Source organism: Leptonotus elevatus, chromosome 11 (genome assembly GCF_054856555.1).
Source record: "Leptonotus elevatus isolate MCC_2025b chromosome 11, RoL_Lele_1.0, whole genome shotgun sequence".
NCBI classification, from domain to species: domain Eukaryota; kingdom Metazoa; phylum Chordata; class Actinopteri; order Syngnathiformes; family Syngnathidae; genus Leptonotus; species Leptonotus elevatus.
In genome coordinates, this window is record NC_141249.1 from 3,491,687 (window position 1) to 3,518,572 (window position 26,886).

The 26,886-nt window shown below is 40.0% G+C and overlaps 2 protein-coding genes across 2 annotated transcripts in view; both read left to right on the forward strand.

Moving 5' to 3' along the window:
* The window catches only part of gpc1a (glypican 1a), a 34,784-nt gene extending 17,941 nt beyond the window's left edge, over positions 1 to 16,843 (forward strand). The window contains exons 2-10 of the mRNA XM_086089889.1: positions 4,150 to 4,308; positions 6,047 to 6,264; positions 6,625 to 6,798; positions 8,049 to 8,214; positions 8,304 to 8,434; positions 11,781 to 11,921; positions 12,300 to 12,430; positions 12,915 to 13,090; positions 13,510 to 16,843. Coding sequence (XP_085946015.1) covers positions 4,150 to 4,308; positions 6,047 to 6,264; positions 6,625 to 6,798; positions 8,049 to 8,214; positions 8,304 to 8,434; positions 11,781 to 11,921; positions 12,300 to 12,430; positions 12,915 to 13,090; positions 13,510 to 13,694 — 1,481 coding nt within the window. The 3' untranslated portion in view covers positions 13,695 to 16,843. The remainder of the gene's footprint in view (positions 1 to 4,149; positions 4,309 to 6,046; positions 6,265 to 6,624; positions 6,799 to 8,048; positions 8,215 to 8,303; positions 8,435 to 11,780; positions 11,922 to 12,299; positions 12,431 to 12,914; positions 13,091 to 13,509) is intronic.
* Positions 16,844 to 19,491: 2,648 nt separating this feature from the next.
* LOC147165207 (ephrin type-B receptor 1-like) overlaps positions 19,492 to 26,886 on the forward strand; it is a 298,813-nt gene continuing 291,418 nt past the window's right edge. The window contains exon 1 of the mRNA XM_086090150.1: positions 19,492 to 19,763. Within this exon, the coding sequence (XP_085946276.1) occupies positions 19,649 to 19,763 (115 nt within the window). The 5' untranslated portion in view covers positions 19,492 to 19,648. The remainder of the gene's footprint in view (positions 19,764 to 26,886) is intronic.

Genomic DNA, 26,886 nt, shown 5'->3' on the forward strand with positions numbered 1-26,886 from the left:
CCTGATTGCGTGCAAAACTTTAGTATCAGGTCCGAAATGTCCACCTAAAATGCAGCTGAGCTGAGTTTTTGACAGTAACATTTTCTCCCAGTCCTGTTTTCCAGGGTCTCAAATTCAGTCCTTTGTAGGATGGCTTTCTGCAAGCTGGCCTTATATGCTATAGTCACCCAACCACCCCCCCTGCTTGACAACTGTCTTGAATTTGGTTTGCTTTTCAAGATGGGATCAGGTATGTGCAAGTTGCTGGAATGTAGCTGGAAAAGGTGAAACACTGATGGGAAAAGAAGGTGAAATGGTCAACATTCATGCGGTCTCCAAGGCTAACTGCAAGTTTAATTAAGGTAAACATTGGCCTTATAAAAGCAACAAATTCAGAATAAATGGTTAACTGCATCACAAAGCTCCAGGAAGCCTGCGCCATGCCCCCCCCCCCCCCCACCTTGCTTATTATTTCACTTTATATTACAAATAAAATGTATGTGCGTACATTCTAAGTCAGTGCAATATTGTGCTCATCAATTCATCTACATTGTAAGACATTAATAAACCAAGCTCACAAAAATAACCTTTAGAATTGTGTTGTTTTACCAAGGTTAGAAAACATGACTGAAGCCTGATGTTTATTATTTGGAGCTTCTGAGCATTTCATGAAGTATAGCACACAATGACAAAATTGGGGACTTGAGTCCAAAAATAGAGAGCTCAGGCTGATTTGAATTATGATTGCATTATGTGCTGCATGCTTTTAAGAGAGCTCTATGCATTTAAAAATACAGTAATTCCCGATTAACTTGTACATCTGCAGGCACAAATTAAAATTTGAACAATAGTAGGGATTACGTGAGGTCATTAGAGCACTGCATGAAGCCTCCGTGGAAAAAGTAGATTTGATTTCTACCAGTATTAAAGTACCACTCATTGTCACACCCACCTAAGTGGGGCGAAATTCTTTCTCCGCATTAACCCAAACTTTTGTTCACGCCAAACTACACGAGCTGTTTCTTTCCATGTCCTCCTCACGTGCCTGCTCATCCTTTTAAGTTTAACAGCAACAGTTGTCCTGCACAATATGCAAACGATTATATTTTTTGCACCACATCTGACCTCTTGTAACCAAACAGCCTCCGCACGACGAAGGTAGCTCACTCCCACTTTGCCGACAGAACTGGCTGCAGCTCACAGCCTCACACGCATGTACGTCCAAATAGACATGAAGACGTACATTACGTCATCATGTAAATTTCGAGATATTTCAAATTTTTATCACCCAAAAAATTACACCGGTAATATCGTACAAGATACGGTATGGCACACCCCTAAATGCTGAGTGTCCAGCATGAAGGCAAATAGGTTCCAATTTTACAGCCTTTGGTATGACCCAGCCGGCGATTGAACCCACGACCTCCCAGTCTCAGGGCTGACCCTCTACATCTAGGCCACTGAGCTGATAATCATAACTTTTCAATTCAGTACACATGCCTTTTAAACGTTGAATTATTTGCAACTACAAGCCAAATGGTTTGTTTTTTACTGTTAAGTGTTCTATAAAGCTTTCCAAATCCACCTGCAAGAAAACATTGTTGGCACCAGTTCACAATTTTTAACAGGGATCCATGGCTTTTTATGTCTCACCCGTAAGATTTTCAAATCTGATATTTCTTGTAGTCTTCGATCTGGTGGGCTTTAACGGAAAAGCCGTCCAAATTACTGCAGCATCAATGGATGACAAGGATCCCAATAGTTTTATTTCCACACTTATCACTTTCCTCTTTTCTGCTTCCATTACAAATGGCTGCTATCTTCATACATCATGCAAGTGCTTCTTTTAGCCTAAGCAAGACAAGAGGCACAAGGGACTAATTTATGTAAATAGAAGGCCCTGAATGTTTTTGTGCCCCTTAAGTTGTGAACCTAACTGAATACATGCTGACACTTGAGGGCAAAAACTATAGGAGCAATGAAATCACACGGAAATATTTTACCACCTAAATGTTATTTGTCTTCTCTGTTCACACATTCTACTGGCACTGAAGAGATGAGTTTTGCCTTATATTATACATATAAAAAAATATGTCATCTCAAAGACTCCTTGACAGTGAGAATTTTTCTGGTCTTGCCAGCTATTGTTAAAGTACTAGCATATGTTAGCAGATTTTTTTCTTGTGTCACTTCTGTTTTTGTGTCACTTTCTGACTAACTTCAGGCTTCGTGACATTGCACTCACTCCTTTTATTAGCAAGCAAAACCAAAATGTAATAACGCATCAATGTGCATCTGTGGGGAAAAGTCCTGTGTCTTGAGGGATTTCATGCAAAACAAAAACAAAAATGCTGACATTCACATATGAGCAACCGGCAATGCTGTCTGTGCGCCACAAATGTAACACTGATGGTGGCATTTTCAACTTCAGGAGAGTATTTTCTCTTTCCTCTGCCAAAACCTAATTGGCAGACTGATCCAAGTGAATATTTGACTCAATAGTTAAGTAGTAGTTGATGGATGAAAAACAAGAATTTGGACATGTCACAAAGGGATACCTGTGTAAACTGTGATCATATAATACCTTGTAACTCATTCACTTAGTTGCATTTTTTTCTGCATACATACTGTACATATAGGATTAATGAGATTGAAATAACTGTGTCACCAGTATAATTTGAGATAGCATCATGATGCTTTCTGAAAACATATTTTCCTCAATACTTGTGTTTATATCATCACGTTCATTCACGTTTTTCTTTTTTTTTTTAATAGTAGATGGGTGTTTTATTTTAGAGAGAATTCTCTCATATAGAAAAATAAAAAAGCTATCATTAATAAATGTTTAATCTTAGCAACATCTCTGTCAAATCTTCTTAGATCTTACTGTTACATTTCATGCCCTTTTGGATCTAGAAAAAAAATCGAAATCCAATCTCGTGAACAAGACCCCAAGATACTTGAACTCTTCCACTTGCAGCAGGAAGACACCATTTTTCAACTGAGCACCATGGCTTCAGATTTGGAGGTGCTGATTTTGATCCCAGCGATTTATACTTGGCTGCAAACCACCCCAGTGAGAGTCGAAGATTGTGGCTTGATGGAGCCAGCAAAACCAGATTATCTGCAAAAAGCAGAGACGTAATACTGAGCTCACCAAACTGGACCCCCTGAGTCTCAACGCCATGGCTTTGCCTCAAAATTCTGTCCATAAAGGTTAGAACCAGAATAAGTGACAAAGGGCAGCCCTGGGGAAATCCAGGCATCACTGGAAACAAATCTTACTTACTGACAGAAATGTGGATCAAACTCTGACACTGGTCATACAGGGCCTGAACAGCCAGTGTCAAGGGGTCCTCTACCCCATCCTCCCGAAGGCGGGGCTAAAACAACCAAACCAAATAGAACAAAAAGAGTGTTATTCCCTCTGTAATAACTCACATTTCGACTGATTCTCGGCAGCCAGTGCCAAGGTTCCATGAATGATTTATGGAGGCATCTCCTCTTTTGCTCCACTTCTCCCGTTGGGCAATTTCTACCCTCTCTTCCCCAAACCCCCACCCACTCACTTACATTTCCAAAGAGATATGCACATTGCGACCCAAGATCTGTGGGACAGACGTGCTTGATGATGCACAAAGCTTTGGGCATTTTTCCTCACCCTTAACCTTAAAGTTGGGGGCTTATTCTTTAGATAAACAAATCCAACAGATATGAGTGGAAAACAAACAAATCACTATGCCCCTCACGGTATTACAACTGTATAGCAAATGCAACCTGATTCAATTTGCCAAAGCGTTTGCATTTTTTCTGCTTACCACACCATGTTCGGGTGTTTTCAGTGACTGAACAAGCAAGAAACAATTAGGTGCACCTGTAACCGCAAAGCATAGCTAAGAGGAACAAAGATAGATGGGAGCTTCTTAATGTGAGGCAGTTACCCAAAAGTGAGTTACCGTTCTACAATTTCAGTAAATGCACACAGTAAGTACAAAATGTTGTCATTTTGTGGTTGGATGTTAAGATGATGAGTTGTAAAATGGAGGCAATATGTGGCAAGCGATCCTAAGCATGTTTAGGATGATTTGGTTAAAATAAAGATTGGAAGGGTTCCCTAGTTTATCAATTGTAACATATTTTTTTTAATCATTCTTTTCTCTACCTCACCAGGTGAACATCTGAGGACCTGTCCCCAAGGTCCAACCTGTTGTACGAGCATCGTGGAGGAAAATCTGGAGGGTCTAAGTGCACGAGAGACAGAGGCGCTGATCAGGGAGGCTGGCAGGTCACTGCAGGCGTCTTTCAACACCCTCTATAGAAGCTTTGACAGTACGTAGGTTGTGTGTGCGTGTACATGTGTGTTTGTGGATTTCAGAATCAACTCATTACTGGATGTTCTCTGTAAATTTATGTTAGATACAAGCTCTGGATGTGCTCTGCTCCCAACCACAACTTCAATCGTAATGATGCGTGTGCGAGGGGGGATGTGTATGTCAAGTCCGTCAAGGGGACCCCTGACTGGGTGTTATAATGAGGCCAGAGTCAGGCGGACACAATGAAACATGATAAGCCGATCCCCTGATCCAGAAAGACACACACACACACACACACACACCCCCCCCACACCCCCCCCCCCCCCCACACCCCCACCCCCACCCACCTCCACCACACACACACACACACACACACACACACACACACACACACACACACACACACACGCACGCACGCACGCACGCACGCACACACACACACACACACACACACACACACACACACACACAAAAAGGAGGTGTCCCCTGGGGCAGGGGCTGGTTCAGCTAATGAGCAGTTGACCCACTGAGGAGGCAGCTCTGCAGATCTGAGACATAAAGGAATGAAGGGAAGAAAAGGAAAGAAAGAGGAAAAAAAGACATGACTGTTGAAAGCTGCAGGTGACAAATGTGTCACTCTGACGGTGTGAATCAGTCTGTATCAACCTGAGGGCCACAGTGATGTGGCTTGAGTTTGTAACTATCCAACTGTTTCACAGCCTTGGTTCACAAGAAAAAGGGCCACTATAATGTAGGGATCGTGACGAGACGTCTCCAAATCTATTTTATATTTTACAAATTTGTTGCAGATACGAGTCACTGATGGTGTAGTAGTTGGTACATTTGCCTGCCTTTGATGCAGGCAATGTGGGTTCAGTTCCCACTCACTGAAAGTGTGCATGAGAATCTAAATGGTTGTCTGTCTATATGTAGCATATACGACTGACTTGAGATGTAACAATATTCAAACATCACAATACGATAATTATCACAATATGAACCTCAAAATATGATAGTTATCACCATATTGTGAGGAGTATGGAGATATATTAAAAAAAAATAAAAAGCTCATATTGTGTTTTTGTACATAATAGCAGTGAGAAAGAAATAGGGTTGGCCAGTCAATTTATTGTCATGTGCTCCTATTGGCTCAGCAGGCGAAAAGTCATGTTTTTTTTTTATGGATATGTTGAGAAATATTTTCTGTTATGACTGATTTTTGTAGAACAAAATATACAAATACAAATAAATAAACATAAGCAATTGTATGTAAATGTCTCAGCTATACAATGTTAATTAGCTGAATAAAAATAGTACAGGTAACATTAACCTCAATGTACATAAATGACCTTCAATCACAAGAAAACACTATAATATTGAGGCACTTGTTAATGCGCACACACATTGTGAATCGAGTCAATTTGCGGAAGCATCCAAACGTGTTACGTTCCCCTTCATCTGGCCATTAGCATGGGTCTTAAACATAGGTGGCCAAAACATGGCTAATTACAATTAAACTGCACTAATAAACTAACCACCAGAGAGTGCTGAAATACAACCTAGAATTTTTAACAGATGTCCAGGGTGAGGTCAGAGTAAGCTGGGTGAGGTTGTAACTCAGTTAAAGCCTTTAAAAATGCTATATCAGATGTTAACACATTTAAATACATTGTTGAAAAATTGTATGCAAAAAAACTATTCATCAGCACCATATCTGCCATTAATGTATTTCTTCCTCATTGTCTTCCTACCAGCCTATTTCACTGAACTTCACAGTCGCTCTGAACGCTCCCTCCAGGAGGCGCTATCTCCCCTAGGTGCCTTATACTCCCAAAATACAAGGCTCTATGGTGATTTGTACTCAGACCTGAAACAGTACTACCGCGGCTCTGCTCTTAACTTGGATGAGACCTTGACCGAATTCTGGTCGCACCTTCTGGAACGCACCTTTAAAAGCTTCACCCCCAGAGATGTGAGTAAGGATGCCATCTTCATAAGTTGTGTATGAACCCTATTATCTTTAGCCTGTGAATTGTTTTTACATGATGAAATTGTAAAAACATTTTTTATATAATTTAGCAATTTTATATATAGCATTTTGGAAAAGAGCTCTGTTTTAGTCTTGTTAAGTTCTCTCTTTATAGAAGACAATTATATCACATGTATATATATATATTTATTTAATGTATTGGCGCAATCACAAATAACCTGAATGAATGTAGTGGCACAATCACATAAATGTTCAATGCATTTCACCAGCTCCACAAATACATAATTTGAAAAAAAAGAAGAAGAAATAATAAACTTATATTGTGTGTCCCCACCCTTGCAGGTCACCCTGTCCGAAGACTACCTCGAATGTGTTGCTAAGCAACAAGAGACCTTGCGACCATTCGGCGACGTCCCTCGGGATATGAAAGCAAAGGTTATACGGGCTTTTGTCACAGCCAGGTCATTTGTCCAAGGGCTGATCATCAGTGGCGAGGCTGTCAGAAAGGTCTCACAGGTGAGTGTGTGGGTTCTTGTATTACTAGTATCGTGGGAACATCAGTTCAAACTGTTCAAATTGGGGGGGCAAACAGAAACAGTTACTTTTTGACTTCAAGGTTTAGCATTGTGTTAAGGGTGATACTAGGTTGTTTAGTAAGACTAACCAACATAACATTCTTGTACACTTCAAATCTGGTAACACCTTGACAAAAAGGCGGCTACATTTAAAAGATCAGACAGCCCATACTCAGAAAAGCAATCTGATGTATGCAGTCACGTGCACTGAGGAATGCATCGACACATTTTATTGGGGAAGCCATGCAACTAATGAGCAGGCACATGGCACAAGACAGACAAGCTAACTCTTCAGGTCAAGACTGAGCTGTCTACCTGCACCTCAAAGAGAAGAATGTACACACATTCTCCACATACAATGCCGTTGTTGCAAACATCCCCAAGAAACTCACTGATTTCTGTTCCGACAAACAACAAAAATACATCCCCCTGTGACTGCAGAGGAAGCTCGCTACCTTTTTACAACTGAATGGAATATTAATGAAGAGGTTTCCACCCAACGACTATTGAACGACACTGCCAGGCATCTTAACGATGGTCGTTTGCATCCCAAAAGAATGACATTATGGAGGACCAAAACCGCCAAAATTAAAATGATAAATTAGAAAGATAAATGACTAAAAGCAAAAATAAAAACAGATCTAAAAAATATAATTCAAAAATCAAATACAAAACAAAACAAATGTAAATAAAAACAACAAATTACACACACACACACACGCACACACACACACAAATATATATATATATATATATATATATATAAAGTAAAAAAAAAAAAAAAAAAACGCGATTAAAAAAAAAACAATATATAAATAGAATTAAATATCAATCAATCAAATAAAAACGCTCTGCTCTCACATTTATTTATTTCATGCTGCACACGCTCTGTCAAGACTAAATGTTATTTAAATGAGAAGGCGGTCCTAAGCGTGTCTTGGGTTGGGCTCCACTGTTGCAAAAAAGTGAGCGCTATTTTTCAATTCCACTGTATATATTTCTGAAATTATTTTCCAATTTCTACTTGTATTTCTTGACTTTTCAGGGAATAATGATCCAGTATTTTCCTTTTCTTCAGATTTTTACAGATCAGGTTTTTCTTATGGAGGGTAAAAGAAAGCCTTGTTCCTGATAGAAGTTTTAAGTCATGACAAACAGTACAATATAACACAATGTATAATTTCTCCCCAGGTTCCTCTGAGTCCAGAATGTATTAAAGCCTTGATGAAACTGATTTACTGCCCGCACTGTCGTGGCCTTGCCTCTGTCAAACCCTGTGTCAACTACTGCTCCAATGTTATGAAGGGCTGCCTGGCAAACCAAGCTGATCTGAACCCTGAGTGGCAGAATCTTATCGGTAAAAAAATAATAATAATCAAAAAAACAGAAGCAACATGGATACAACGAGTAGGATGGGCTATTGATGAATTCAAATGTAATCATCAGATACCATGATCCAGGTGGCATCTAGTTTCAGCACAGAGCCCAGTCTCGATGTGGTTCTGTCGTCCCTCCCCTCGCAGATCTTTGAGGCTGTCCGTTTGCTAAAGGAAAACATTGACACCCTTTCAGCCAAAGTAAGTCTTATTTCTCTTTTATTTCTCTTTCACTGACTGCTCTTTCCAACTCTTCAAGAGGAGTTGAAACCCTGTCTGCAGGGGCGGATGTAGAAAAATATTTATGGTGTGGCAAGAAGGGGGCAGGCATTTTTGAGGAGTGGCAACAAAAGTTTTTGTTTGTTTGTTTGTTTTTTCCCCTCTTTCAATAACGCTAATACTGTCTCCTAAAGCATGGTGCACACGAGGCGCCATCAGCGCTCGGTAATTCACCACCTTTCAACATCCGTACCTCGTGTGCGGGTGGCATTTTCTGAACGCGGGTGGCACTGTGCCATCGGTGCTGAGTATCAAACATATTTGATCATTTCTGCGCTTAGGCGCCACCAGCTCTACGTGTGCGCGGAACAGGCGTGAAATGCTCGCTGATATTGTCCACAGCGCATGCACTCTTCATACACCAATAATAGCAGTTCCCTATTGAGTACATTTCAGAGGCTCTAATATAGGGTTTACACAATATTTCATGAGAAGCAGCCCTCAGTCGCCTTCTTTTTCACCATATATTAGCAAAACATGCAGCAATATCTCTTTGGATGTAGCCATCGTGAATGGTTTTCATGATCACGAACATGTGATCAACGCAACTTTAAGCAGCTATGCCAACGGCGCCTAGAGTGCTCGAGGGCCATCCGTGCCGGGAGCCGATGGCACAACGTGAACGTATCATGGTACACGTTTCTTAATTTACCAAATATTCTATATTTTGATTTTAAAAAAATTAATAGATTGTGTTGAATGAAAGAATGAAGAATGAATTTATATTTACTCAAATAAAAAAAATTAAAAAAGGACAACAGCAGCAGAAATAAAGAATTGTATGGGGTACTCATTAAAAATATGTAATGATGTTGAAATTAGTAATAAGAGTATAGCACATAAAACAGTCATACATCTGGGTATGATACAAATTTGTGACAACCGGCATTCATGGTAAAAAAAAAAAATACAAAAAAGGAAGAAAACAACTGCTCCCATCTCAGGTATGGAGATTCTTTTATTGATGTTAAGTTAATTTCAGGAGTTATAACTCTTGTAACTGCTGTACCTTTACTCCCACTCAGTTTGACTGACCTTTCAGTGTGAAGAGCTCATTTGTGGAATTAGCAGGGGTGGCAAAGGCTTTCTTTTAGGGTGGCATATGCCACCCTATGCCACCCCGGTAGATCCGCCCATGCCTGTCTGTCTTCCTTTTGTATCTGGTGGAATGATGAATTTTGGTCAAAAATTAAGAATGGCACATACTTTTAGTGATCAAATGTAAGAATATAGTTTACAACAACAATAAAATACAATAAAGTAATATAGAGTAAATAATCATAATTTAGGGGAAGTTGTGCCATTGGCACAATTTAACCCAAGTCCTTTGGCACAAATTACCCAAAGCCCACCATTTTGAAAAAAATAAAATAAAATAAATTAGGGATGCACCAAAATGAAAATGTTTGGCCGAAACTGAAAACCGAAAATGAAAAATGCTTGGCCAAAAACTGATAACGAAAACGGCGGGAAAAAAAATTCTGCCAATTTTTACTATCTTTGCATTTATTATAATTAATAAAAATTATAATATTATTATAAAATATTTATTTAGCACTGGCATTTTAACAAAGCACAATATAAATTGAAATGTGCCCACACCGGCACACATGTTGGCTAATGGTACATTAAACACCAAACGAGGGTTAAGCATTTTCTGGCGGTGCAATTGCACCTTATAGTCAATGTAGTTCGCACAGGTGGGGACGGATGCGTGCGGCGGGACAAGGTACGGTGCACTTAAAATCGGCACATTCACATATTCACCAAAATTTAAAAATAAATAAATACATTTGTCGGCTTCGGGAACGGACTGCAAAGTCACACACGCGTCCTGTACAGGTCTGTCGCCACCCGGAGATAGCGGTAAGTGTTTCCGTGTTTAAAACTGTTGATAGCAATAGTGCTAGCATTAGCTAAAGTATTTAGCACGGCCACCGGGATGCTGGTGAAAAAGTGGAAGCGTTCGAGGGGCTCTTATAAAAAAAAGAAAAGAGAAGGCGCTGCAGGAGAAAGAGTGGCTCACTTGTACTGTAGTCTTTTTTCGACCCGCTTAAATGTTGTACACCAAGTGACGCCCCTCTCCCCCTGTGTGCGCAATGACTCCAAGAGCTGCTGCGACCGACCGGTGCAAACTCACACGGTGAAAAGCCAGCGAGAAGCAAGGCGGACACTCACTGCCGCGTTCGCTGTTTAATTCAAACAGACGCTTGCTTGCAGCACTTTTTTACTTGCGTCACCACAACCTATTTCGGCCATATTCTTTCGGCTTTAATTTTATTTCGGCCGAGTGTCGAAAATGGCAAAAAGAGCCATTTTCTGCCGAAAATTTTGGCGGCCGAATATTCGTTGCATCACTAAAAAAAATGCATCCCCCAGCTGTTTTGAGCCAGCATCATGCTGACCATATAGACTCATGGTGTAGCTTACTAAAGCATTAAAACATGTATGAACTGTTTTCAAAGTTTATAATTGTTCAAACACAGCCATCGAAAAACCTTAATCATAGAAATTGTACTTTGGAGGGCAAAAACAACTTATATGTGCTTACTTCTCAAGCCACGTGTCTCCCTTTTTTACCGAATGAGTGAAATGGATGTCGTTTCAAAAATATGTGGTCACATGTGAAACTATGTTTTTCTAAATAACAGGGGTGGAACTACTTTCCCCTTGACACAAATTACCCCACTCTCCCCTACTGTATTTTATTTGTTGCTGGTTTAATTGTAATACATTATATTACTCAATTAGTATTAATAGGACGTTAAATTAATTTAAGGTATTGATTTGTTTTGACTAATGACCACCTAATCCTTGACGAATGCACTTCCACACTTCAAACATAACATTTACATTCTAAATATGTCGAGGGTGACATCTAGTGGCGCGTTTTATACTGCTATTCTTCAATCTTTTTTTCATAATCGCTTTCATGCAGTGAAATAAGTGTTACATTGAGGCACATTCCATTCCAGTATAAAGGGCACACATGCACTTACTATTAATAAGAATACTTTCTAATATTTAAATTTACATACTACTCTATCTGTCTGTCTGTCTGTCCGTCCGTCCGTCCGTCTGTCCGTCCGTATGTCTTGCAATTTATTACTTACATTTTATTTTAATAATAGGCACACACTATTTATTTAACACAACTCTACATTGTAATTACATTTGACCCAAGTGTCTTACTGTATACCACAACTCTACTGAAATGCTAAAATGTGCTTAAAAATGAACCTGTACCAACCTACTTATCCCACCATAGGTGTACCAAACATGTGGCACTCCAGTTGAACCAGGCACGGGAAGTCCAACATCTCTCGAGCCGAAGAAAAAGAAGAGCGGTTCTCTGACTGCTTCAGAATACAAACCCTCTCCTACTGCAGGCCTTAGACTCGAGATGCAGGTGTGTTCACAATGTGAATCTTATGATGAAATAATTAGGAATGAATGAATGATTATTGTAATTGTACAGCGGGATGAGGAGAAGCACAGTCTATAATTTGTTAGAGCTCACTATTTACCCATGGCAAGAAAGTAACCTTTCTGTATGAAGTTTACATGTGCTTCCTCTCTGGATGGATGGACAGACGGATGGATGGACGAATGAACAAATATTTTTCTGTTGGTGTGAGTGGCAACGTGGATGATAGTCTGCAGCCTACCTCTGGACTGAACTGTCTTTACAATACTTAATCTGGACGGAAACATAATCTGTACTTTGATACAAAACCCTTTTCATTTGTATTTTCATGTTTGAATTTCATTATTGTGTCATCCTCAGGTGTCAGATCTGTCCAGTAAATTAAGAGAAATGAGGCAGTATTGGCTCCAGCTTCCCATTGCACTTTGCAGCAAATTGGCAGCAGGTGGCGCCAACAAAGATAAATGCTGGAACGGCATGACCAAAGCCAGGTGGGAAAGAAACATGCAATCTAGTGAAGTATCTTGAAGTATCATTGAACTGTGTTTGTTGAACCTCCACCTCTTCGTACAATTGCGAGTTCATTTCTAGAGTAATAACACTTTGTTTATTTCATTTTGGCATGTCTTTGTTTGTTATTGCTGCAGTAATTAATTGTTACAATTTTGTTATGCAACATAGCCTCAAAACTAAAAAACAAATAGTGTTGAAGGTTGTTTTTTTAAATAACATTCATGAAATGTGGTTAACCTGAAAATTGGTAGAAGCACATTTGCTCAAAGCAGCAAGAAACTTCTGATCATAATTTTTTCACCTTACAGAATTTCTTTGAAACACAATTTTCCACATGCTGACATGCACAGCCACACACTCGGGGCATTTACCTTAAATTAAATAACATTTGTATTATACTCAAAACAGCAGCATTTCCTTCTCTAACATCAGCTGTATTCCCATGACTGGTGCTTCCTGAAGATACCTTCCTGAGGTGATGGGTGATGGCTTGGCCAATCAGATCAACAATCCAGAGGTGGAGCTTGACATCACCAAACCTGATATGACCATCCGTCAACAAATCATGCAACTCAAAATCATGAGCAACAGGCTAAAAAATGCCATGGATGGGAATGATGTGGATTTCCAGGATGCAAGTGAGTAGATTTCTGGAGGGAAAAATATTTTATGTTTTGACAATTTACACATACATAAGCCACTTTGCACAAAATGTATCGACTCTGGCAAATTGACATTGAGAGTATGCTAATTCCTATACTGATCTACAATTGTAATATCATAGATGTGTGAAAACACCACAAAATATGTTACAGAAATTGATACAGCACTGCTAAAAACAAGCTGCAGCTAGAGCTAATTTTCACTCTTTATTTACTGCAAAACGGTCTGAAACAATGTGGTATTGAATGTCCCTAAAAATAATCATGTTCTGCACGTTTCAAATAATAAAATGTAAAAATTGCTTGATAAATAGAGTGTTCCCACTACAACAGAGCACATTTATGATGATGACAGAATGCAAAAGAAAAATGCATATTGTGCTGGTTTGGCCCAGGTGATGACATCAGCGGCTCGGGAAGCGGCATGTGCCTAAGTGGTCAGTGTCCTCGAAACAGACCAGGACTGTACGCGTTCCCTCAAGACGACGACCAAGTCAAAGGTGCAGCCACATGTCAACGCTGCCCATGTAGCCTCCTATTGCTGGTCCCATTGGCTGTCCTGCTACTTTTTTGTCGATGATGCTCTGCCTTCTGTCAGACTCTGAAGTCCAGAGAAGGACTAGATCATCATATGGGAGCTGGAGTTCAGAGAAGGGAACATTGAATGAACATTTGATTAACTTTGCCAAAAACTAAGTGAAGTTATTGGAAAGATTTTTGTGAAGAGGAACAAAAACTGGCAGTAAAAACAGTTTGTGTTTGATTTTGCTGTGTTCTACTATAGTTTGCATTTGTTGAGCTGGTTTCAATGAATTCCAAGTAAGAAGATGATGAAGAAAAAGAGACGAGATGTTACGAAAGACGAGCGATGATGAAAGAAATCAACGGAATGTTGACAATGATGATTTATTGACATCCTGCAAGGTCCGCCCAGGGACTGAGCTCAGTGGTAAATTCTGAGGTTTGTTCAAGGCTTTTTCCATTTCATTTTTAAAAAATCTGGTGTTGAGGGTGTGTATCTAAACAACAATGCGTAAGTTATACATGTAGGCCTATGTACAGCCAGTTTGTATCATGTTTGTGTCTGATGGAAGCAAGACTGGGACCCTAAAGATCCATGGATGTACATTTGAGGTTAATACTCTACTGGAAATGAATCTCTTATAACCTGTGATGTAATTGTCAAGATTTTGTGCTGTGTGTTGGCCTAACAAATATTTGGTAGGATTTGTTTGGCCTCCAGAACAATGATCACCCTCTTAAATGTTGTGATTGCAAACGTTACTGTCATCATCAAAACACTTCCAAACAACGCACAGAAGCAGCCATTTCCTGAACTCCATTTTTTATTTTGTAATTACAAAAAAACATCACATTATTCTGCCACTTTTAGTCGCCACGCTGAGCACATGTCACAACACACAACTCAAGAGGGGATTTTTCATGGAATGCACGCCTGCCTTAATACACTGATCCATACGACGTTTTAGAAGCAACACATCAGGATTAGCAGAGGATAATGGCACACCAAAGCATTTCTTCCTGTTTTTAAAAAACAAAACAGATAACTCATGACTATCCCCTGATAATTTTCAATACTTGTAACGGCAAGTTTATACGGTCAATGGTGAAGAGTTCAGACTGGATAAACTAAAATTTGATCTGATAGCAATTGTCGGATGATATTTACCCATGATGCACAGCAAGGTAAAATGTAGACTATTTTCTGCAGGACCAAATAAAAACGTTTCTACGTTTTTATTTGGTCCTGCAGAAAATAAAATAAATAAAAATAATAATAAAAAAGTAAAGTAAAGCTTTCTTAACATGTCTGTTGGAAGTTTAAATTGCATTAACATCGAAAAGCGGCCCTATTGCAGGGGTAGGGAACCCTGGTCCTTGAGAGCCGCTGTCCTGCCATTTTTCCATGTCTCCCTCCATCAACACACCTGATTGATGAACAAGATCGTTATCAGGCTTATACAGAGGTTGCTGATTAGCTGATCAGTTGAGTCAGCTGTGTTTGAGGAGAGAGACATGGAAAACAGGCAGGACAGTGGCTCTCAAGGACCAGGGTTCCCTATCCCTGCCCTATTGTTTCTGTAGGAATTCTTCTTATAATTATTATTTTTCTTCTCCACGAACGATCGCGTTTTTGAGACACTAAACATGAATGAAAACTCACCAAACTTTACACACATATTGGGCTTGGCGAAAAATTCAATCACATTTTGCGTTTTAAAATTCTTATGTAATTAAGCATTCCCGGTTGTGCGTTTCAGCTAAAGTTACAAACATTTGTAGGCATATGTAGCAGCTCTTGGTGTCATATGCTAAACCTAACAGGAAGCCCGCCATTTTGATTTACTTTGGGATTTTGTTGCTTTTTTGTGGGCTGTTTCATAGGGGTCATATTTTAACGAAGTCCTCCTACAAAATATATCTAATCGTCTTCAAACTTGGTGTGTAAGATGTTTAAGATGAAAAGTTATAGAAAGCTTTTTATTTTGCCGCACGTCGTTGCCGTAGCGCTGCATTGTTTGCAAAGAAAAATGCTGCTGTTTTTTTAGGGTCTAAATATGTGTGAAAACTCATGAAACTTTGCACACACATCAGACATGTCACGAACATGAATATTTTAGAGATTTGTTATGCAATTTACAATAAATAGCTCAATAGCGCCCTCTAGACATTTTTATGACGCATTTCCGATTGTATGATTCAGCTACATTTGTGAAAAATGGGAGGCATACCTATCAGCCTAAGACCTACAAAAAAGTATTCTTTAGCCATGTGCTAAAGCTAACAGGAAATCCATCGTTTTGATTTTATTTTGGGAATTGCGCGTCATTTTTCAATGAAAACTTTGCACACAAAAACATTTACATTTTAGAATGTCCTTGTCCCATGTAACAGTACCCCAACGTGCAAGTACCCCAACGTGGCCCGGGTTGCGAGGGCCCTTTATAGCTAAAGTTAAAGTACAAATAATTGTCCCATCCACCTAAGTGGGGCGAAATTCATTCTCCGCATATGACCCATCCCCCTGAGGGAGCGGTGAGCAGCAGCAGGGTCCACGCTCGGGAATCATTTGGTGATCTAACCCCCAAATTTCAACCCTTAATGCTGAGTGTCAAGCAGGGCGCCAATGGGTCCCTTTTATTTTTATTTTTTATAGTCTTTGGTATGACCCGGCCAGGGATTTAACCCACAACCAGTCTTAGGGCGGACACTCTACCACTAGTCCACTGATCTGATCTGCTTACAGCTCTAGTTATTATTATTATTTTAATGATTTAGCATTTCAAATTATATGTTCCAGTCATTAAAAATGTATTGTTGCAGTAAGTTTTGTCAGGACAAATTGAATGAAAACTTGTATGTTCTTACAGTAGACTTAAAAGTGATGAGTCACACACAAGTTGCACACAAACGTATCTCGACAAGGGAATAATGTGTAGATCTGGAATGTTTCAGTCTGCAGCGTTGGTGTTTCATTTATTCTGTAACAGTGGCTAAGCAGACTTATGCTAAATGTGTGATAATACATCTTGTCCTGCCACGTAAAGGTTAAATAGGGGGTGAACGATGTGGTAGTCAAAGTATTGTGTGGACTGTTTTTTGGACCTTTTTGACCCTGATCAATGATGTTTTAAGTGTAAAGGAAGTAGGAAGTTTAAAAGGGGAAATAAACGCTCATAATAAAAATGAAATACTTTGCTCGCTGTATGTCTGACTGATGGCTTGTTGGATGGGCAATGTACCAGGAATCCTGGAGGATGTCAAGTGCACTACTAGCGGTTTGGCAGTTTCCTCTTTTAAACAAATGATGCCCATTTGGGATTTTTTTTCAAGCTACAAGGCAGGAGAGGAAATTTAATACAGTACAACCTTCTGAGTTTGAAACATTAGGGCCTTAAATAGTATTAAAGAAGCTTTATTTTATGTTCATGTCATCAAATTCTGTTTTTGTTTTGCCATTATTGTGTATTTTTGAGCCACTGGTTGGACAATAAATTGTATGCACTAAGAGTTTAATTGTGGAGTGCTTATGTATTATTTATGTACAAATAATTTTTACATGTGTTTCTGCAAAACTGCACACTCAGACAAAAACTTGCAGTGCACAATATAAGAAACTTTAAAACATTGGCCAGAATGTGTTGGCGGTATATGGTTAATGAATTTGGTCCTTAAAAATAAGTCAGTGCAGGGACCGGACACAATTTGTCTATTCATACATTGCATGCTAATAATTATTATTTATTATTATTTGGTTGCTTGACCGGTTACTGATGATGGGTGTGACGTTCAGGACATGGAGCCCCATGTCTGACCAGTAGAAGCGTCGTCCTGCAAACCTGAGGTCTATGTCAAGAATCCCTGAAATGTGGGAAACTCTGCATCTTCCGTTTCAGAAAGGAAGGTAACTTAAACCAGATGAAAAGAGGTAAGTAACTCTAGCTAGTTTTAATAATAAAAAAAAAAAAGAGGTAATTTAAGCTCTTGGTCAGTTACCATAGCAACATTGTCCATGAATCAAACCTGGTCAGTGGCAGGTTTTTCACAATGAAACTCAAGGTTTTCTCTGCCTCCGCCTCCTTTCAGCCACACACGACATTTCATTTCCTCATTCATAAATTCTGCTGCGGCGAGTTTTTGCGTAAAGTCCACTTTTGTCACAAATGTGGCATGTCCTTTTGACAATGAACCTATTGATAAAGGTGCCGCTTTTTTACACAGGAAATTAAATATTCGTCCTGAGATTGTTATCAGACCGCACATAGATATAGTGGCATTTCTAGACAGTTATCTTTTTGAACGGTACCATTTCACATCACAGTCCATCATCTAAATAGACAACTTAATCAGTCCTTACATTTGCAACATTACCGGTGGCGTAGTCATACGCTCACATCACAGCATATATTGTGTGTTGCGCTCCGTTTTTTTTCTTATAAACGTTTGAATAATGTTTTTATATTTCATCTTATGTCAAGTGCGCTTCTCCCCCGCAGGATTGCACCTAAATTAAATGAATTAATGAGCTACCATTCAACAGGTTTCCCCTGTAATATTATTGTGATTGCAAAGGACTATATTTACATTTACGTATTGACCCGACACCCGAGCAGCAACATTCTCCTGTGTGGAACTTTTTTCTAATGACATGTTCAAATTTGCCATATGATCACATTTAGATTTCCAATTGAGAGGGGTAAAAAACACGGAAGCAGAGGACAGCGCCGTGCTCTGCTTCCCCATTGCCATAGTGACTCGACGAATCGGGGATCCATTGATGTGGACTTTTTAGTGTAGTGGCAACGCCAGATGAAACTACTCTGCGTTCATATAGCTACCTCAAATCAGCTGTCCTGGATCCGAAAACGCAGAGTTTCCTCTCTCAGTGTATGTCAAATCGCTGTTCAGGGTTAGGCTCGGCGTTTGTTGAACATGCTTTGTGAAATGGACGCCTGGTCTGTTTAGCGGCCGAACATTAATTGCTGCATCGATAGCTGTGTGTTTTAAGCCAGGGTAGTGAACTGCCTGCCTGCCTGGAGTCTAACAAATCTATAGAGTCACAAAACGTTTAAAAGCGGAGACCAATTGCCACCAAAATTCATACGCGCATTCCTACTCTTGTTCACGGCAATGTGTAAAAGCAAAAATCCTCAACAACAATAATCAGCACAATATTTTCGATAGTGTTTGTTCACCATAGGAGCTCACATTATGTCAATAAAATCCCAAATAATGTGCTGATCGCTTTTATATTTTCACAGGTTGAAGAGGACAAGAGTAAGAATGTGCAAATGCATGTTTTGATGACGATTGGTCACTTCCGTCTGACGTTGACAGGGTGAGATGGGGGAGAGGGGGATGATGACCCAAAAAGTGGGTGGGAAAAATGTGTTAAATTATATAAAACGCAATAAATCTCTACTGAGTTTTTCAGGTGGGTAAATTAGTGCTGACATAATTTTTACATACAGACGTATTATATAAGTGCCGATGTTCACCCTTTAACAATCAACATTATTATTATTATTATTATTATTATTATTATTATTATTATTATTATTATTATTATTATTATTATTATTATTATTATTATTGTTGTTGTTGTTGTTGTTATTAGTAAAAACTAGGTGACAGGAATCGCTACTGAAATTCTAGATGATGACAGGTGCCGTGCCATTAGGTGCTGTTCTTCTGTTTGGCCGCTTGAGGGCGCTCGGTTTACAAGGGAAACCATGCGAGATCTGTCCATCGGGCTCGAAGTGTGGGTCAGGCGCCAAAAGAAAGGTGATTGGTTAATGAGCCGCCGTCTCTTTCCCTGATTGGCCAAAAAAGTATTAGAAAGGCGGTAATGACAGAAGAGGGAGAGGAGAATCCTCACACCCTCTGTGAGCCGTGTGTGTGTGTGCGCGTGTGCTCTTGAGTGGCGGTCCAGCACAGTGCAACCCGCGCTTTGCTTTATCACGATGGAAATGTGAGTCCTCCGGTGGAACCCTAACAGTGCATCAGTGGGATATGGTTTGTGCTAGCCGGAGAATGGGAGAGGATAGACGGCTGCTCACTGGAGCTATGCTGGCCACTTTTACTGCGGTTCTTCTGTCTGGGATCACTTCAGTGTGCGCAGTGGAAGGTAGGTCTGCTGACACATTTTCTCTGTACTGTAATTAAAGGAGGATGATTTGTCAGACACTTGAACTATGAAGATTAGGGTTTTTTTGTCTTGTTATTTTGATGATGATTGATTGCTTTGACTTATTACAGTATATAGCATTCCTAACATAGAAGGTGACGTCTCATTTTACTCTGAATGACAGTAAGTAAAGCATTAAAACCACCATGTAAAACTTTCTGTGGATTCGGCTATAATGTTAAATTTTTATTGAAGCATCCAGTAACAATTTAGTCAAATGTTCATGGGGCTTTGGGTTATATACGCCGGTTCGTCCCATATTTTTGTCCCTTCTAATAATGAATACACCTACTGGTCCCAACATTAGCTACACAATCTAATGACATCAAATTACAATAGTTTTCTCAAACATTCTTTCTTCATAATGATATGAATGCTCATATTTGAATTAAATCAGTGTTTCTTATAGTAGGCCTATCTTATCTTGGATTGATGTAAAACTACACTACAGGGTCAAAGCGTAAGAGCAAGCAGGCATTGCTCATGTTTTTCTCTCTCATGTAGTGAAATAAAGTCAAATATGATCAACTCTTTTCATCCAATGCAGTGCAGGTGTGCCTAATATTAGAGACACAATCTTGCCTACACGTGATTCAAAAGCATCTGTGTAACTTGCAGCCTCTGTGATGTTGCAGCACATAACAAAAAATTAAACCAAAATTGTATTTAATAACATTTCATTTTTGACTTGGAACTTGCGTATGACTGGAGAATGCTTACAATTTTGTAGCTTCATGTAATCTTCAACTTCCAAAGGCTCCGAGATGCAATTTAAAATGACTGACTAATGAACTCTGATGAGTTTGAATGGTTGTTGGTTTATTACTGGTTTCTAACCTTAATTAAGACAAAACGGAGTAGTGTTGGCTGCAACCAGGAGTGGTGCTGTTGACTCAATAGAAACTGGTTCAAGGCCCGAAGGTTGGGTTGTCGTGGAGTTACCTGGTGTTTAATCAAGTCTTCAGAAATTGTGGTAAAATAGATTACATTACATGATCCAGTGCTAACTACTTTACTTTGAAGTCAGAATAAGAACATGACATTCAGTGGCGTAACACCATGCTGAGAGACCCCGGTGCAAAAAAAAAAATTGGGCCCCCCATTGCCCCAATTTTTCCCCCATCCCCCATCCCCCATCCACCGACCATACACGAGCGCTGCCGCGGACACACGCACGCACGCACACAGTCTTTGGAGAGAAGTGCGACTTGTCACCAAGGACTTTTGCAGGGCCTCCAATTTCAATATTGCGACATCTATATTGAACATTAAAAATAACACAAAAATCTTCCAAAACATTATATTCTGTTTTACAACTTTTAAATCTGTTTGAACATGTGCAAAAGGCTCACTATGGCACCAAAAAACAATAAAGTAATTTGCCATAGATTTGAATCCCACTAACTGCACTTCATAACAAAAAATAATTTGTAGCTATACTCACTCATTAGAAGCTCATCTGCGCGCCGCGCTCAGCAAAGTCATTTACGACGCTCCTATAGGTCCAAAGTAGCATTTGTCAGAAAAACACCTGTTTCTTTGTTTATTGTATCTGGAGAATGGTCCAGAGCGCCTGAGCCAAATGCGATATTAGCTTTTAGCATTTATTGTCAAATTCATCCCCTGCGGCGGGGACACGGGGAAACCGCCTTTTAAACGTCATGTTTTTTTTTGTCTTTTCTTTTTTGCGCAACGCTTTAAAAAAAACCAAATGTTAGTTTGCAAAGCATGACGGCGACGGTGGCACGCACACTAGCTACGACTTTTTTTTCCCAACTTGCATCACGTCAAGACTCATCGTGACTGACAGATGCCGAAGTCATCGTACAGACACCGACATTGTATTTACAAAATAACTCTGGCCGTTTAATTTCCCCGTTTTCTTTTTTTCTTTCTTTCTTTCTTTCTTTCTTTCTTTCTTTCTTTCTTTCTTTCTTTCTTTCTTTCTTTCTTTCTTTCTTTCTTTCTTTTTTTCTTTCTTTCTTTCTTTTTTTCTTTCTTTCTTTCTTTTTTTCTTTCTTTCTTTCTTTTTTTCTTTCTTTCTTTCCCCTTCTGTCATGGGCCCCTGCGCTGTCTCTGGGCCCCGGTGCGACGCACCGGCTGCACCGTCGATATTTACGCCACTGATGTCATCAGTTATTGCAAAGATTTTGGCTGTTTCACCACTCCTTCATGAATCATTATTCAGGTTAAAAAAAGGAGTTTACAACATTCAAAATGTATTCTATCCCAGACACATATTTCAAGTTTGATAATCACCAGTAATCCAGGAATATTTATTCATAGCTTTTGTGGATTCTTGCTATCCACGGCAGGGTTTGGTCGCTAACAGTGTTCTAATTCTTGCTTTCAACTTTCACCTTCCTTCTGTCCCTGTCCTCCAGACAATTTAGAAACAAAACAGCTTACAGAGATGAAACAATATGAACATTTCATATCACAATTATTGTGATTGGTACCGTTACAATACTACTAAAAGTAAACAACAAGCAAACAACCAAAATAACCACATGCAAGCTGTTGAAACTGTTATTTATTTCATTCATTCCTATTCATTGATTTTGTTGTACAGGTATGTTTCCTCATTCCTTCCACCCAGCCATGAGAAATTCGCTCCTTGCATCTCTCCTACCTATCTGACACTCCATCTTCTTCTAGCATCCTCTGGTTTTTCCTCCTCTTCCTGTTGCTGTCTTAAAGAAAACTGTGAGATAAATCCTCAGTGGTGTTCTAATGGTGTGTGTAATGACAGACTCTGGCGAGGCGCCCCCATTAGGGGACATGTAAATGCATTGCGGGGCAGGTCTATTTCCACTGAACAGAACACTGAGCTTGTGTGTAGGAGACGCAGGTAGGAGGATTAGAGGCAGAGGTGTCGTGTAGGTGATGACTTGTTATGCCATTCCATGGGAGGTAGTTGCCTCATAAACACGTCACAGCTAAACTGGACGTTGCAATGCACTAGACCCATTAAGAGACTTGCTCCATTTGCTAATCTGTAGCAAGATTTTTGTACAGAAATGTCATTAAATAAGGATACGCGAGCTACCTCCGAGCCTCAGGTTTAGATGTTAGGACGTGCACCTTTGCCACAAAATATGACACAGTAACAAAGATGAGTCATTACATACTGCAGGGCACAAACGAGTAGGCCTGCACATTGTTAAGCTCCCAATGAATTATTTTGTTCTCTTTTTAACAATGCAACATTTTGAGCAGTAGGATGTTCTCCAGGGCCGCTTGTTAAAAATGATTTATCAGGATCTGGAATTTCTGTTTCTATTATGAAATATAGGACCCCAAAGCACACAACCAAGAGTTGGCGATACAACAAGGATTTTATGAAACAAAGGGAGCACCACATGGCAAGCAAAAACAAGCAAAAAATAAATAAAACAACAATGACAAAAGTGTAGATGTAAAAAAACAACAACTGTAAGTTACCAAACATGTAGATAGATGGAGCACTACAGGGAGTGGACGCAACAAAACAAACTAAAGACTAAACTAAATACTTACATCACGACTGAGAACGAGGAAGAATGGCCAGAAAATTACACTAAAATGACTAGAAAGAAAACTCAAGGCCATGGTGGTGAATATGTCACAGTCCGGCATCTATCACATGTACTATACTGTACTTGCAATAAAGAACAGGGGTGCACGGGAGGCTCCGCCCATCCCAGACAGTACTGGGGAGGGGGTCAACCACCGACCAGAGAAGATCACAATCTCATGACAATTTGTGGGTTTACTTTGTTTCCAGTATTGCATTTCCTTTTCCCCCCTGCACATTTTGCTCAGATGTGCTTACACATAATGTCTTCGTCAGACCAATTAATGAGACTGCCATGCTACTGTATGTGGGCGTGGTCACCACTTTAACTTCATTTAAAAGCATTAGAAGCATTGTGATCCAAAGCTGGAACTTTTATCCCATGCCTGAAAATTCATTTATTTAAATGTCTGCTATCATGTTGAAAAGTGACTTTGGCATGAGCCTTGCAAAGACACTGGATGGTTGGTTGTGGTCCAAAAACGAGAACAGGTGTCTTCTCCTGAGTCTCTGTTGTTGGCAGAGCTAAAGTAAATTTTCATTTTCTCCTTGTCTGTTCCAGGAATGTGTTTTACAGATTCATTGAGCGTTTGTATTTATGTTAGAAAGAATGCAACCCAAGTAAATAAAGAAATCATTAATGAGAATCGCTGTCATTTACAAAGACAATACAGACCTTGACCCGGAAAATATTATTGGCTCAGCTAAACGTTGGGTTGTGCGGCTCAAATGTCTGAACCAAATATGCAATCAGCAATCAGTGTTGTCAGTGTAACCGTTGATTTGTGACAGTGTTGGCTGGCGAGTGGTTTAGGATTTCTATTTTTGTGAGATTCGTCCATGCACTAGTCTTTGATTCATCTAACATGCATGTTTTTAGCATGTAGCAGGTTAAAAAACATGCACGCATGGGGAGAACATACAGTACAAACTCCATACAGGAGATCCTGGGCCAAGATTTTAACCCAGAAACTCTCAAAAGTGAAATCACAACACAACAGGGCTGTCACATATTGAATGTATTCTATATGCATTATTCACTGTGGTCAAAATGTCTCCTGTTATTTGAACCCTCATCCATACCTCATGGAGGTTTTCCAGGCAGGTTTTCAGATGCTGCATAGCACTGAATCAGCCATGTTACGAGTTTTGAATGGCATCCTTCTCGCTAATGACACAGGAGACTACAGTATGTGTCTTTTGTTCTGTTGGACCTGACTGCAGTATTTGATATGGTGGACCAAAGTATTCTGTCGGCTCCTTTGCAGTGGTTTAGAATGATCCTAACTGACAAACAGGAGTTTTTGTGTTAGCCTTAGTTGCTCTCGTTTTGCCCCACTGCCGTATGGTGTTCCACAGGGTTTCATTTTGGACCCCCCGTTGTTTACAGTGTATTTGCTGTCCCTCTGTTCCATTTTAGGAAAGCATGGCATGTCCCACTGAGCAAAAAGGACAATTTCTCCTTTATGGCTGCTTTTATTCTGTCTGGAGGAAGCCAAGTCCTGGATGGCACTGAACTTTTTAAATTTCAATGAAAAGAAAACAGAATTTATGGTGGTTGGTCCCAGCAGACTTTATTTATCCCACCCTATTGGCCTGAGCCCCCTGGTGCATAATCTAATATAATCTAATATAATCTAATATAATCTACCAAAGTGTTGTTTTCCTCATTCACCCATTTCTGAACATTCCTGCTCATTCTTGCTCTCCAAGCACCAGCCCCTGCCAACCCAAGAAAATACCTATGACGTTTATAAGTGAGGACCCACACCTGTACCTCCCCGTATATACACCCGTGCAGACTAAATACACACCCACTCTCCAAGCAGCTTGCGGGTCGCCCCACAAGTGTATTTGGGGAAGAGGCGATATGAGCGGCAACTTTGGCTGAGGCTTGAGCTCGGCTCTGAAATTAAAGCTCTGTGTGCTCGCCCGTACATGCGTGTCCGATGATGGTGCGGTCTGAGCGGCCGAGATGCTCCGCTCTTTTGAATTTTTTTCAGGCGGCACGCTTGACAAACGTATCTAGGAAAGAGGCACTATGACGCGGCCACCCTAGTGACAGATCATCCACAGCAGCTGTTTGTTTGTGATCATCATTTCTCAGAAGACTGCCTGGTTAACCTTGGCCATTACAAAAGTGGATTGACCAGGAGATTAAACCTTAAAACGTGTGCAATTCCCCCAGTCATCGCTGATGGAGAGGCGGCGCTGTATGTAAATCAAATTACTAACTAAATGATGATATAATATTAGAATAAAGCACGAACAATAGCTTTGTTGTCAAGCACGATATATCAGGCGTATTTTGTGGTATACAAAATAAACGTACTTGTCACACACATTATCATGTGCATGAATGAATAGTACATCAAGATTGCCACTTGACTCTGGTTTGAGGACGTGAGGTTCCACAATATGTTTTTCCATAGTTACTGGTTCATGGGCGGTGCGGGGCGGTGCCAGCTGGCAAGGGTGATGTCATAAGAGGGGCGCGGCAGCCATAAGGGGAGAGGCGGGATTTTAGTTAACCAGGCGTTTTAGAAAAATAACAGATTTCATAATCGTGTATTCAAGGATCTTTTGTCGCTGCATCTTCCGGGTGGATCATATTAACGATTGGTTCTTGATCCCGTCAATCAATCTGCCGTAACGACTCGTGTGTGCTCGTTCCTAGCTGTACATGCGCACTCTGAGTGTGTAGCATATAGCCGCTGATTCAGCCATTCATTGTAGCGCCACCGATCCCGCTGCATACTTTGAAATTGGCTGAGAGCCGCAAGAGGACAGATGCAGAGACTGATGAAGATGAGCTTGCACGTTCCTGACGGGATTTACTTGAAAAAATCTAGTTAAGTTTCTTGTTTAACGCCTTGTAAAGTTTACTTACAATTTCTGAGCGCATCAACCTTTACTAGACTTTTTTAATATCACTCCATTTTTGCAGTGTAGGCATTTCCCCCGGACAAGCAGGAGAGCTGGTAGGATGGTCTACCGCATGTACATTAAAAAAAAAGTGACAAACTTTTGAGAAGATCCCTGAATACAGTTCGTACATGGCGGCACTCCACCCCTCCCCCACTCAAGAAACTGTGGGGCGAACACTCCACACTGAAGGGAAGATACAATCTGTTAGGCACACTTGGAGTAAAAAAGTCAGTGCACTTTGTACTCATTTGGGCATTGGTGGAGCATGCATGAAGCTTTAATATGGCCTTTTTGAACAGCACATTGCACCTTTAAATACAACAGATGCTTTTTTTTTTTTGTGTACATACAATCTGAGAAGATTTTCAAAATCCTTTGTGTGTTGTAGACTCAGGTTGAAGTGGCCTTTCAGACCGGACTTTGCATTTGGACAGATTTTCATTTTTTGTAAATCCTGTCACATTGCTAGTAATAGGTGTCATTATGGTGGCACTCGCGGTGCTCTATGATTCACAGTGAGTTGTAAGAATCATGCCTAAACCGTATGACATTAAATAACAGGTTGGAGTGAAAGTGCAC